Source organism: Coregonus lavaretus (assembly GCF_964263955.1).
Source record: "Coregonus lavaretus genome assembly, chromosome: 12".
In the NCBI taxonomy this organism is placed as follows: domain Eukaryota; kingdom Metazoa; phylum Chordata; class Actinopteri; order Salmoniformes; family Salmonidae; genus Coregonus; species Coregonus lavaretus.
Window position 1 is genome coordinate 28127852 of NC_139999.1, and position 13888 is coordinate 28141739.

General features: G+C 45.8%; 1 protein-coding gene across 1 annotated transcript in view; it reads left to right on the forward strand.

Moving 5' to 3' along the window:
• The window catches only part of LOC311138380 (myoD family inhibitor-like), a gene marked incomplete at both ends in the record, with an annotated part of 39024 nt that extends 29679 nt beyond the window's left edge, over positions 1-9345 (forward strand). The window contains 2 exons of the mRNA XM_084173048.1: positions 8508-8834; positions 9089-9345. Of these exons, the coding sequence (XP_084029174.1) occupies positions 8508-8834; positions 9089-9345 (584 nt within the window). The remainder of the gene's footprint in view (positions 1-8507; positions 8835-9088) is intronic.
• Positions 9346-13888: the final 4543 nt, after the last annotated feature.

Genomic DNA, 13888 nt, shown 5'->3' on the forward strand with positions numbered 1-13888 from the left:
ATGTTGAAATATTTATGAAACAGGTTTCTGTGGGATTGTAGTGTGTGTGTGTGTGTGTGTGTGTGTGTGTGTGTGTGTGTGTGTGTATCCGACATTCTTCTCTCTTTTATTTTATGTCCTCCATAAAACCAGCTCCATACCCTGTGCTGCTGCTGCAAGAGTTACGCAACTATGGACAAAGCCCCATCTCACACCTCCCTCCATCCCGCTAAACCTCCCTCCTTCCATCCCCCTATACCTCCCCCTATATCTCCCTCCTTCCATCCCCCTATACCTCCCCCTATATCTCCCTCCTTCCATCCCCCTATACCTCCCCCTATACCTCCGTCCTTCCATCCCCCTATATCTCCCTCCCTCCATCCCCCTATATCTCCCTCCCTACATCCCCCTATACCTCCCTCCGTCCATCCCCTATACCTCCCTCATCTCCCTATACCTCCCTCCATTCCACTATATCTCCTTCCTTCCATCCCCCTATACCACCCCTATACCTCCCCTATACCCCCCCATCCCTTATACCCTATACCTCCCTCCTTCCATCCCCCTATACCTCCCTCCATCCCCATAGACCTCCCTGCTTCCATTCCCCTATACCTCCCTCTCCCCACCTATATCGATCTCCATCCCCCATACCTCCCTCCCTCCCTCTATACCTCCCTCATCCCCCTAAACCTCCCTCCATTCCACTATACCTCCCCCATCCCCTATAACTCCCCTATACCCCCCCATCCCTAGTACCTCCCTCCTTCCATCCCCTGTACCTCCCTCCCTCATTCCCCTATACCTCCTTCCCTCCATCCCCCTATACCTCCCTCCTTCCATCCCCTATACATCCTTCTTTCCATCCTCTACACCTCCTTTCAAACCCTCCCCCCACTCTAGTTAGTTTCCTGTATGTACATATCTAGGATCAGCTTTCCCTTCCCCAAGCCTAACCTTAACCATTAGGGGAAGAAAACTGACCTTAGATCAGCATCTACAAGCAACGTCATCTCTGTTACATCTGGTTTTCTCTGCTGATGCAGATAGCTTGTGTGTGTCATTCTGGGGGCTCGTATTGTGTGTTCATGTGTGTGTGTGACTGTGTTCATGTGTGTGTGTGACTGTGTTCATGTGTGTGTGTGACTGTGTTCATGTGTGTGTTTGTGCGTGCGTGCGTGCGTGTGTGTGAGTCTGGAAGTCGTAAAGTTGAACACTATTGTATCATCAGCAACACTGTGACTAACTTTATAGATCCTCTTACTCTGCTACAACCACAGCCATAAAGAGAGGGAGAGAGAGAGTTTGGCCTGTATACTGATTATATGAACTATGAACTAGTGGCTCCTGCTGCTACTAGATGTCTAGATGTCTATGGTCTGTGTGTGCGTGCGGCAATGTCATCATGTAAATGACGTGTGTGTGGAGGAAAACAGAAGCGAGATTGCATTCTGCAATCTGTCTCGCAGTGATGACATCATGGGTGTAGCATGTATCTGGCGCTAGGCCTCTGACAAGCTGTCTGAGACTAATGTGCAGAGAGAGCTGTTAACAGGTGTGTGTTAATGTGGCGTGTGTGTGCGTGCACGAGTGCGTAGGTGCGTGCACGTGTTTGTGTGTGCTGTGCCTGCGTGTGTGTGTGTGTGTGTGTGTATGCTGGTCTCTTTAGTAGTTGAGTAGTGTGTTTCTGTGTCTCTAGCACATTGATTCAATACAGCATCATTAAAGCTCATACGTCATTGTCACTGTCAGTGGCCTAAGCCTATGGCACAGTCCTATACAGACTGCCAGTAAGTAGCTCTGAGTAAGTGAGTGTTGCTTACACTTCTGACTCATGATCGATCTCTCTTTTGGGCTCTCCTATTTTTCTGGGAGTCTTAAAATAACCTGGGTTAGTAATGTGTCTGTTCTGAGTAAGAGAAGGATGCTAGAGAGAGATGGGGGAGAGGGGGTGTGTTTTGGGGGGTTGGTGACTGGGTGAAAAGCTGTCTGACTCATGACTGAGCTCTGCTTTGGGGGTACTCTTGTATGTTTTGAACTGTTTTCATCCAAACCTCAGGTCTGCTCCTACTGCTACACTGACCACCACCACCACTGCTCTGTCAGACCCCTCACTCACACTCCCTCTCTCACTCACTTTCTCTGTCTGGCACTACAATGGAACACAGAGAGTTAAGGACCCACTGGGATTCATCAGTCCTCATGACTCATTTGTACAACTTAAGTCAGAAAACACTCTATACAGACAAGTTAATAACAGCTGAAATTGAGCAATATTTAGTTAACTTTTTAGTTTTTAGCTTTGTAAGGCGTAAAATCACACACATAACAGTGAAGTGGAAAGGCTGAGTTGACATCTTGGTGAGGTCAGTATGATGATGGGCTCATTAAACGGGATGTGGACTAGGTTAGTGTCGCCGGTGTAAAATGGAACAGGATCGTGACACAGTACCTTTAATTACACACCAGTCTGTGATGAATCTCTCCTCTTCCTCTTTCTTCTCACACAAACACAAACACAAACACAAACACGCACACACAAACACAGCCTGGAAAGAGTGACACTGAACTCCAACTTGACCTCTGACCCATTCTTTCCCTTCCCCTTCCCCCTCTCCTCTGTCTTATCTTTCCCCTTTCCTCTCTCCTCCTTCCTTCTCTCCCTATTTCCACCCCATTCTCCCAGTTAAGTAGAGCTTTTATCCTACATCAGTGTTAATCCTGCCTCCCTCAGCCCCCATTACCCACTCTGCATAGGGAAATAAGATACACTTCCATTGGAATACCACCCTTTAGAAATACCACACTCTGCTATTCTGAGATTAGATTCCCCATCCCTGTGGATTGTTATTGAAATGAGCTGAAGCAGCCAGGGGCTTATGAGGTCACAGTGTTTTTGAGGGGTCATCCATTTTAACACCCTCCACCTCCCAGTCCTCATCAAGTCCCATTGGTGGTGAATGAGGTGACAGTGGAAGGAAAAGGTGACAGTACTTACCATGTAAAGCACTTTGTTCTGATTAGCTGTGATCTCTGGTAACGGTGCTGGGTGTCACTCAGGTGTTTCTGTTCTATATGTAGGGAGGGAAAACAGTGGTCCAGCAGGTCCCACACAGCTCTGACCTAGTTCAGCTGGCCTGGTCTGAGCAGATGAGCTGCCATAAACAGCACTCTGTTTACTGTCTACTGGTCAGACAGCTGAGTCACTGGGGGAGGGAGGGAGGGAGGAAAAGGGGAAAGAGAGAGGTAGGAGAAGAGGAGGGAGGTTGGAAAGGTAGAGAGGTGCAGTGATCAGTAGTAATCATAGCCTCAAGTCTAGAGTGGTGGGAGCGGGGTAAACAAAGGGGAGGTGGTGGGAGGAGAGGGATTTGGAGAGAGAGAGGGGGGAGGAGGTGAGGAGGAGGGAGGTTGGCTGTCTAGAGGGTAATGGGAGGTGAGTGGATGGAGGGATTTGGGGAGAGAGGGAAGGGTTAGGGGATGCTGAGGGGAGGTAGAGGTGAGCAGTCAGCCGACTGTGATTCACACTCTCTCAAGCCAGACATACCACACCCCTATTGCTGCAGGCAACAGGCTGGGCCTAGCTGGGCCTCTCTCTCTCTCTCGCTCTCTCTCTCTGTCTGTCTGTCTTTTGCACATATTCTTGCATTCTCAGGCCAAGGCTACACTATTGCACAGACTCTCCCCCTCCTTCCCTCTCTGTGTTTCTCCCCTCCTCTCCTTCAGTCTGTGGTGGGCCAGTCTCATCATGTTAAGCCCACAGTCATTAGGCTTTTATTTGTTCTTATGTGTAACTATGTGCTGCTGAATCCTTGTGTTTATGTGTGGCCTGCCCATACATCGCTCCTGACCCAAAATAGACAAGACAGCCAAAGCTTATGGGTGTATATCTGCAGAACGGATCTTTCACACACACACTGACGTCTGTTTCTCTATCTCACAAACACACACACACACACACACACACACACACACTCTATCGCAGTCTGTGTTGCACAAAGAGCTCTTTCTCTCTCTGTGCCTGTGCGTTCGAGTGTGTGTGTGTGTGTGTGTGTGTGTGTGTGTGTGTGTGTGTGTGTGTGTGTGCCAGCCTTGTTGTTTGTCCTCAGGCTTTGTATGGAGACAGTCATGACTCCTCTGAAACCTAGTCAGTCTGTCTGTCTGGCTGCTAGATGCCCAAGAGACCCGCCTGTTTACTGCACACACACACAACCACCCCCACCGACACCCACACGCAGGGGGAGAGGGGTGAATGAACTCTCATACCACTCGAAATAATATCCAGACACCATTTTAACTCTCTCTGTCCAGTTAGAAGGAAGTTACCCCTCGCTCCATTTCCAGCAGTCCTTTTTTAAAGACTCCAATGGCATTTACTAAACAAACAATATTGTATTCCTGCTGATGTTGTCTTTACCAACCATAGGAATGTACTGTTAACCAGACATGGACTTAATTTCACTATGCCACATAGAGAATGACTAGCAGAGAGATGTGGGGTAAAGGCATCGCTCTGTGTGGTTTCACTAAAACTGACTCTGATTAGGGTTGGTGGCTGCAATTATGTCTCTGTGTGTGTGTGTGTGTGTGTGTGCATGCATGCGTGTATGTGTGTGCATGTGTGTGTGCATGTTTTCTAGTGATGTGAAAAGCTGAGACAGGGTTTTTAGGGTAGATCCTCTCTCTCTGGGGTCCAGGGTTTGGATGGGTCTGACTGTTCTTCCTTACCAATCATATGGAGAACATCTACCCACCATCCCTCGCTCTCTCTTCTCCTCCTCTCGACAGAACCAAACCCTTATGCTGTAATGTACTACACAGCATTGTACTGTCTTTGAAAATGTGAGAATGGTTAAAGTGAAAGACCGGATGATAGAGAGAGGGTGAGACAAAGAGAGAGGGGGGGGGGAGAGAGAAAGAGAGAGGGGGAGAGAGAAAGAGAGAGGGGGAGAGACAAAGAGAGAGGGGGAGAGAGAAAGGGAGAGACCAAGAGAGAGGGGGAGAGAGAAAGGGAGAGATAAAGAGAGAGGGGGAGAGATAAAGAGAGAGGGGGAGAGAGAAAGAGAGAGGGGGAGAGAGAAAGGGAGAGACCAAGAGAGAGGGGGAGAGAGAAAGAGAGAGGGGGAGAGAGAAAGAGAGAGGGGGAGAGAGAAAGGGAGAGGGGGAGAGAGAAAGAGAGATCGGGAGAGAGAAAGAGAGAGGGGGAGAGACCAAGAGAGAGGGGGAGAGAGAAAGAGAGAGGGGGAGAGAGAGAGAAAGGGGGAGAGGGGGAGAGAGAGAGGGGGAGAGAGAAAGAGAGGGGGAGAGAGAAAGGGAGAGGGGGAGAGAGAAAGAGAGAGGGGAAGAGAGAGGGAGAGGGGAGAGAGAAAGGGAGAGGGGGAGAGACAAAGAGAGAGGGGGAGAGACAAAGAGAGAGGGGGAGAGACAAAGAGAGAGGGGTAGAGAGAAAGAGAGAGGGGGAGAGACAAAGAGAGAGGGGGAGAGACAAAGAGAGAGGGGGAGAGACAGAGAGAGGGGGAGAGACAAAGAGAGAGGGGGAGAGACAAAGAGAGAGGGGGAGAGAGAAAGAAGGAGATATACCAGCTGAGCAGCAGGTATTGACTTTATGAGATACTTCAGAAGACACAATATTTTTCCCCACACACACACACACACACACACACTACCCTGTGTGGGTTGCCAGACATCTGGAGTGGGGTTAGAAAACGCTGAATGAAAGAAACTTTAATCACACTCGATTGGTTGTGTGACCCCGGCCGTGGGCCAATCAAAACAGCCCTAGCAGTGTTATCTGTCTCTGAATGATTGTCTAACGGACTGTTTTACTGCCCGCTAGGCTTCACTGCATCTCAGCCCCCGTTGTCTGTGTGTGTGTCTGTGTGTGTGTCTGTGTGTGTGTCTGTGTGTGTGTGTGTGTGTGTGTGTGTGTGTGTGTGTGTGTGTGTGTGTGTGTGTGTGTGTGTGTGTGTGTGTGTGTGTGTGTGTGTGTGTGTGTGTGCATACGTGTGTGCTTCTCTCTGGACATCCGGCAGTGGTTTTCTAACCTGTGAAGTCACACCTCTCTCCATCTGTGTGTTCAGGTCAAGAAAATATTTAGGGCCTCGAAAGGATGGTATTAAATAGTATCATAATATATCATATCTTTTTCAAGGTGTTTGTTTTGACAGAGGAGGTGTGCTTTCAAACCTCAGGGTAATTAGTATTGGTGGCACTGCTCAGAGTAAAATATACGGAGAGATGCATGTTGGACAGCCAAGATCAACCCTGGTCTGAGTTCAAGGAGGAACAGTAGAGGGTTTGTAGGCTGTAAACACACCAGGACAGGGCTGAGGCTGTGTGTGTGTGTGTTTGTGTTTGTGTGTGTGTGTGCGCGTGGTTGTGTGTAAATGTGCGTGTCTGTAGCCTACATTTGAGACTGTGAGGAGTGAGAACCAGGCCATTTCAGCCCCTCTGTCCACATAAATCAAAACCCTAAAACTTGCAACCATATACAGTGGGGGAAAAAAGTATTTAGTCAGCCACCAATTGTGCAAGTTCTCCCACTTAAAAAGATGAGAGAGGCCTGTAATTTTCATCATAGGTACACGTCAACTATGACAGACAAAATGAGAAAAAAAATCCAGAAAATCACATTGTAGGATTTTTAATGATTTTATTTGCAAATTGTGGTGGAAAATAAGTATTTGGTCAATAACAAAAGTTTCTCAATACTTTGTTATATACCCTTTGTTGGCAATGACACAGGTCAAAAGTTTTCTGTAAGTTTTCACAAGGTTTTCACACACTGTTGCTGGTATTTTGGCCAATTCCTCCATGCAGATCTCCTCTAGAGCAGTGATGTTTTGGGGCTGTCGCTGGGCAACACGGACTTTCAACTCCCTCCAAAGATTTTCTATGGGGTTGAGCTCTGGAGACTGGCTAGGCCACTCCAGGACCTTGAAATGCTTCTTACGAAGCCACTCCTTCGTTGCCCGGGCGGTGTGTTTGGGATCATTGTCATGCTGAAAGACCCAGCCACGTTTCATCTTCAATGCCCTTGCTGATGGAAGGAGGTTTTCACTCAAAATCTCACGATACATGGCCCCATTCATTCTTTCCTTTACACGGATCAGTCGTCCTGGTCCCTTTGCAGAAAAACAGCCCCAAAGCATGATGTTTCCACCCCCATGCTTCACAGTAGGTATGGTGTTCTTTGGATGCAACTCAGCATTCTTTGTCCTCCAAACACGACGAGTTGAGTTTTTACCAAAAAGTTATATTTTGGTTTCATCTGACCATATGACATTCTCCCAATCCTCTTCTGGATCATCCAAATGCACTCTAGCAAACTTCAGACGGGCCTGGACATGTACTGGCTTAAGCAGGGGGACACGTCTGGCACTGCAGGATTTGAGTCCCTGGCGGCGTAGTGTGTTACTGATGGTAGGCTTTGTTACTTTGGTCCCAGCTCTCTGCAGGTCATTCACTAGGTCCCCCCGTGTGGTTCTGGGATTTTTGCTCACCGTTCTTGTGATCATTTTGACCCCACGGGGTGAGATCTTGCGTGGAGCCCCAGATCGAGGGAGATTATCAGTGGTCTTGTATGTCTTCCATTTCCTAATAATTGCTCCCACAGTTGATTTCTTCAAACCAAGCTGCTTACCTATTGCAGATTCAGTCTTCCCAGCCTGGTGCAGGTCTACAATTTTGTTTCTGGTGTCCTTTGACAGCTCTTTGGTCTTGGCCATAGTGGAGTTTGGAGTGTGACTGTTTGAGGTTGTGGACAGGTGTCTTTTATACTGATAACAAGTTCAAACAGGTGCCATTAATACAGGTAACGAGTGGAGGACAGAGGAGCCTCTTAAAGAAGAAGTTACAGGTCTGTGAGAGGCAGAAATCTTGCTTGTTTGTAGGTGACCAAATACTTATTTTCCACCATAATTTGCAAATAAATTCATTAAAAATCCTACAATGTGATTTTCTGGATTTTTTTTTTTCATTTTGTCTGTCATAGTTGACGTGTACCTATGATGAAAATTACAGGCCTCTCTCATCTTTTTAATTGGGAGAACTTGCACAATTGGTGGCTGACTAAATACTTTTTTCCCCACTGTATGCATCCCAGTCTGGCGGTGGTAGACCATGAAGTACCAATCATCCTTGGTAAATTATTTTAATAGATTCTTAATGTTCTGTGAATTTGACCTGGCCAGACTGGATTGAGTTAAGTCTATTTATTATGGGGATTATCTGTAATGATGTTGTGTCCAAGACAAGTTTCTCCCACCAACTTGTTCCTGTTTATCCATGGCAGTGAGAGGGGAGGACAGGTTGAGAAGAGAGGAGGACGGGACACGAGAGGAGAGTGTCTGTCTGTGGGTTGTTGTGTAAGCATCTCGAGCAGGGTCAGAAGTCATCTTAATACACATGGCCCTTCCCAGGAGCCATTGGGGCCTGCTGTATCAATGACTACGTTTCCCATGTGTCCCACGGTTACAACGATAGCAACTATTGTAACTGTTTTTATTTTCTTTCTTTGTTCCTTTCCTCAGGTCAGCCCCAGGCTCGATCCACCCACATAGACCCCACCCAACCCTGCCTAACACAACCCACCAGCCAGCCACGCGACGGAGCCAAGCCCCACAAACACGGCTCCAACTGCACGCACGCCCCTCACACCAACAGAGTGAGGAACGGAGGCACCTATGATCGGCCGGCCCCTGGCTCCCTCCCTAGGGCAGCCTCTTCCTCCTCCTCGTCTTCCTCGTCAGGGATGAAGAACTCCAAGAAGCTCCAGTCCAACCCCTCCATCACCTCTCAGAGGAGCAAGAGCTCCTCCAAGAGCAACAGCTCCCAGATACCTACAGAGGTACAGGATGGTGAGTTGCTACTTACTCCAGTCTATCTCAGGGTATCCTATACTTCCTCCCTCCTCCTGTGTCTCCTCTCCCTCCTCTCATCTCCTATTATTCTCAATCCCCTCTCCCGTCTGCCCCATCCTCTCCTTCATCTTCACTCAACCTTTCTGTCTTTCTCTTTCCGTAGCTCCCTCTTTTCCAAACAGTATGCATTCTCAACCAACTTAACAGGACAAATAAAGATGAATAACTCCCCTGTCTCTCCTCCCCCTCAGACTGTTGTGTTCACTGTATCCTGGCCTGTCTGTTCTGTGAGTTCCTGACTCTGTGTAACATCGTGTTGGACTGTGCCACCTGCGGTTCGTGTGCGGGGGACGACTCTGCGTGTTTCTGCTGCTGCTGCGCCTCGGAGGAGTGTGGCGACTGTGAACTGCCATGTGACATGGACTGTGGGATCATAGACGCGTGCTGCGAGTCTGCAGACTGCCTGGAGATCTGTATGGAGTGCTGCGGCCTCTGTTTCTCCTCCTGAGTCTCCCAAACTGCAGTGGGTGATATGTATATCTCACACACACACACATACAGCCCAGGCTCAATAGAGAGGGTAGTGGAGGGGCAGGATCATTGGCCAATATTGAGGACATATTGAGAGTTGCCCTTGGTCATGTAAGGACATATCATTGGCTTTGACCAAGGTCAAGTGCTGACATTGGTCAATGTTGTGGACAATCCATTGGAATTGACCAATCAAAGGACAGGGACTACTCTTTGGCTTGTCCTGCTCACCTCTCTTCTGTGTTGCCTGTCGGTTTGCTAAGGTGGACTATGGATATCTCCCTTGTTACGATCCATTGCTATGCAGATGTGTATAGTGTATGATAGCTGTGCTCCAGCGATGGTTCTGACCGGCTTCTCTCTCTGGACTGTTCCTTTGGACCCTCAGTGAGCTGTCTCTTATTACAGCAGAACCCCCTGTGTCTCCAGAGGCTCAGCAGCACAATGAATGGATCTCGCCATGCATGAAAATGACCTCGCAGGCAAATGAGAAAATGGCTCCATTTAATAGAATTTTAGTGTTTCTGTAGATAAGACAGCAGAGTAATAGGAAAATGGTCGCTCAGATCTGAGCAGAACCCTAGTTTGTCCTTGGCAAGGTTAAAGTCTTCCAGTTTTAGTGCTAATAGTTTCTCTCAGCGTGCACAGTTCGTGTGGAGGGTGTGTACTGCAGTGTAGATGGCTAGGACTGGGAGAAGGGGACTTGGCTACAAACCAATGGAAATGTGTCAACACTAACCACATTTCCATCCACAGTTTTTATGCGAGTGAAGTCATACCGTATAAACAAAAATCATGACAGCTGTGATGGAAATAGGACGTTTCGTTAAAAAGACGAACAATTCCGATATGGTGGGATCTTTTTGTGCCGGTGAAATTAATTATGCGAGAAATGGTGACATGATGATCGACGCTTGACTGCCATTTGACAAATACAAATATTCTCGCTCTTATCCATAATAATCGTATCATGTAGACTAGCCTACCTGCACAGTAACTGCGAGCGGTTGGCTAGAGCGCATCTGCCAAGACCAGAGTAGGCACATTTGCTATTTAACGCAACAGTTTTTGTGACAAAACTATTGGTAGAGTTGAAAATGCGATGGAAACACATTGAACTTTTGAGTTTTATTCGGTACATGAAAACTTTTTGTGTGCACTACTTTATCAGGCACTGACTTTTATGCACATTTTCTTTATGTGAATTCTAGAATATTCGCATGAAAATCAGTCGCTAATTGGATGGAAACCTAGCTACTGCTACAAACATTTTGTTCCATAGCCCAGCATTAGCACACATGATTCAGCTAATCAAGATTTTTATGTTTAGTTGAAGAGTTGAATAGTGCTGGGCTGAAACGAAAGTCTGCACAGTGTTTGTCCATGACTTGTAGGCACGTTGTAGACAGACCAAAAAATCGACACATCCTCCATCTAACTCAAACATGTGAAAGGAGAGCTCTTGCTCTTGTCTTTAATCTTTCTGTAATTTTATATATTTTTTGCTGTAAACTGATTTCAGATCGTTACTAACAGATAGACTGGAAGAGATCATTCAAACTCTCAATGCCTTTACCTGATCTCGGTCATTCTCTTGTACTGTATGTGAACTGAAGGCCTCTGCTTTACTCCAGGCCTGGATTGTCTCTCCTCGCAACAGAAATTCTATTAATCCATCTTATTTTGTGTAGATTTTAGTTTAGATATTTGCATTTCTCTTCCAATGTGAAAATGAAATTTCTATGTTATCAGTTCTAACCTCTCTTCCTGTATAGCAGTAGTTCTTCAAAATGTAATTTAATTCCCAGACTTAGAAATTCTGGGGCTATTATGCTAAGTATGATCCATATGCTAGCATTTTGAATGGTAAGTATATTAGTTTTATGACAATAGAATAGATCCTGCACACTCCAACACTCCAACACATACCCTTTTCTTCCCAGCAACTCATGAGAGATAATGTTTTTTTTCTACTAAGATTATGTTTGTATATTTTATACCCAGTGGGTCCTGATTGCCCTCAGCCAATACTGTGTTGGTCCTCTTATGACTTGGGGGTCTATTCAATCTATAACTCTGAAGCGTTACAGATTCCGCGCTATACATTTTAAGGTAATTTCCGATTGAGCCGACATATGCAGCGTTTACCGTGAATGCAGTCAATCATGCTGTAAAGCTGAACTTCCGCGATGCAGATTGAATAGGGCCCTTTGTCTCAGAAATACCAAAGAAAACCAAAGAGTTTGCTGTTTTAAAATCATTATCCTATATTCTGTGGAAGGTTTTAAGGATATGGTTGTAGGATATGGCTAATCAAACTAGCCTCTTGCTTGATTCCAGGGACTACAGACTTTACAGATAGGAAATCTGTATTGTATTACTGATGAAAGAGCTAACTGTACATCTACATGGAGATTAAAGTAAGATTGAAAAGCTGCATTAAGGTTTTATTCCTGATTACAAATGATGTAGAGAGAGGTGTCATATTGTACATCCAAGTCATTGTTGAGTAAAGCCCTGGAAATATGCCTAGTCCTAACAATATAGAGGTTTTTTCATGGAAAATAAAACTGGAAATCAGAAGTGGGAATTTGAGAGATATACGTATAATAATGTTTGTTGTTTTGGATGCACTCTGGATCAAACAGGAACAGTACCTAATGTAGTCAAGTTGTGGTGTTGACTCTTAAATAGGAGACAACTGGAATATAATCAACTTGATACTGCCCAAGTGAACAGTGACTTTTTGCATTCCCTGACAGTGCAAGGTTCCTCTCCACTGCAATCTCTCTCTTGTCTTGTCTCATGAAATGGGCCTTGAGACATCTCATGGGTGTCAAGATGAAATCTTAGCTTGCTCTGGTGAAAGCAGTCGATACAAGAATTATGTCCAATACATGTGTAGTGTTTACCCAGTGCCGTGTGTAATAAAATGACAGTGTTAGAAGTGAAATGGTGTCTATATTTTTGTCAACAGGTAGAGATGCAGACTGGTCTTTCCTCTATGTGTCTACCATTATGTCCATATTTACTTAAATGTCTCTTCTCTGAACAGACTATTCAATCTGTATTTCTGATTGCGCGATAGAAATGTAAATGTAATTTCCGATTGAGCCGACATATGCAGCTTTTACCGTAAATACAGTCTCCGCTAACGCTGGAACAAGTTTAAATTATGCTGTATTGAGTAACATTTTATTTTGATAGGCCCTAAATAGAGTATCTACAGTCATGAACGAAGTTATTGGCACCTTTGTTAAAGATGAGCAAAAAATACTGTATTCTGATGATGTATTGAATGCTAAAACGTTAATCTTTTAACCTTGCTTAAATAAAACAAATATATTTTTATGGTGAGCGAGTGTTGCGCCTTTTCCCTTTTTTTGGTTGCACCTCGACTCACGTTGGTTGAGCACCCTCCACGTCTTTCCAAAACAGACTATCAAATAAATAATACAAATAATGTAAAAAATAAAAATAAAAATGGAAATGATTTTATACTAATTCAATTGCACAGAGAAAGATGTTGTTTAACAAGTTTTAAAAAATAAAAAGTATCCTCAACAAGATAGGGGTCCAAATTATTGGCACCCCTGTTTTCAATACTCCGGTACCCTCCCCTTGCGAGGATAACAGCGCTGAGCCTTTTTGTAAAATGTTTTATGAGATTGGAGAACACATTGGGAGGGATCTTAGACCATTCCTCCATACAGAATCTTTCCAGATCCTTAATTTCCTTCGTCTGCACTTATGGCCCTCTTCAATTCTGTATGGAGGAATGGTCTAAGATTCCTCCTAATGTGTTCTCCAATCTCATAAAACTATTTTTTTTTAAAGGCCCAGTGCCGTTATCCTCGCAAGGGGAGGGTGACGGATTATTGAAAACAGGGGTGCCAATAATTTTGACCCCTATCTTGTTGAGAGAAAAAAAGGATCACTTCATTCTGTTTTCCCCATAATGTCTTTGCACTGTTCTGTTCACCTCCTCCCTCCCTCCTCCCCCTTCCTTGTCTTTGTGGAGAAAACAGAGCAACAACTGGGCTCATGCAGAACAGAGCACAGTCGTTGAGCAGGAATGCCTGTTTGGGCCAATGCATCAATATGTGGAGAAACGCTGGGACTTTTGTGTTTGTTTGAGATCTCCCCCCCTCGCTTTCTCTCATCTCCTCTTTTTTTAATCCCATCTCTCATGCTTCTCTCTACCTCCAACCTCCTCTCTCCCCCTCTCTGTATACTATACCCACATAGATACTCACAGACGTAAAGAGTCTTGTGTTGTGTGTGTACAGTATGCGTTGGCTGTGAGGTCAGTACCCCAGCCTGTCCATCCTACTGTCCCTGTGTAGAGGTCAGAGATAACTGGGCCTGTGTGTGAGTGTCTAGCCCCAGGGCCACAAGCAGCACTGGAGGCCAGCCCTACAGGTCTCACAGAGAGACCATTCATACTGGGCCTCAGATGGGGAGGAGAGAAAGAGAGAGAACATCTGCAACTGTTTTGGAGGAAGCCATTTCCCTTTCTT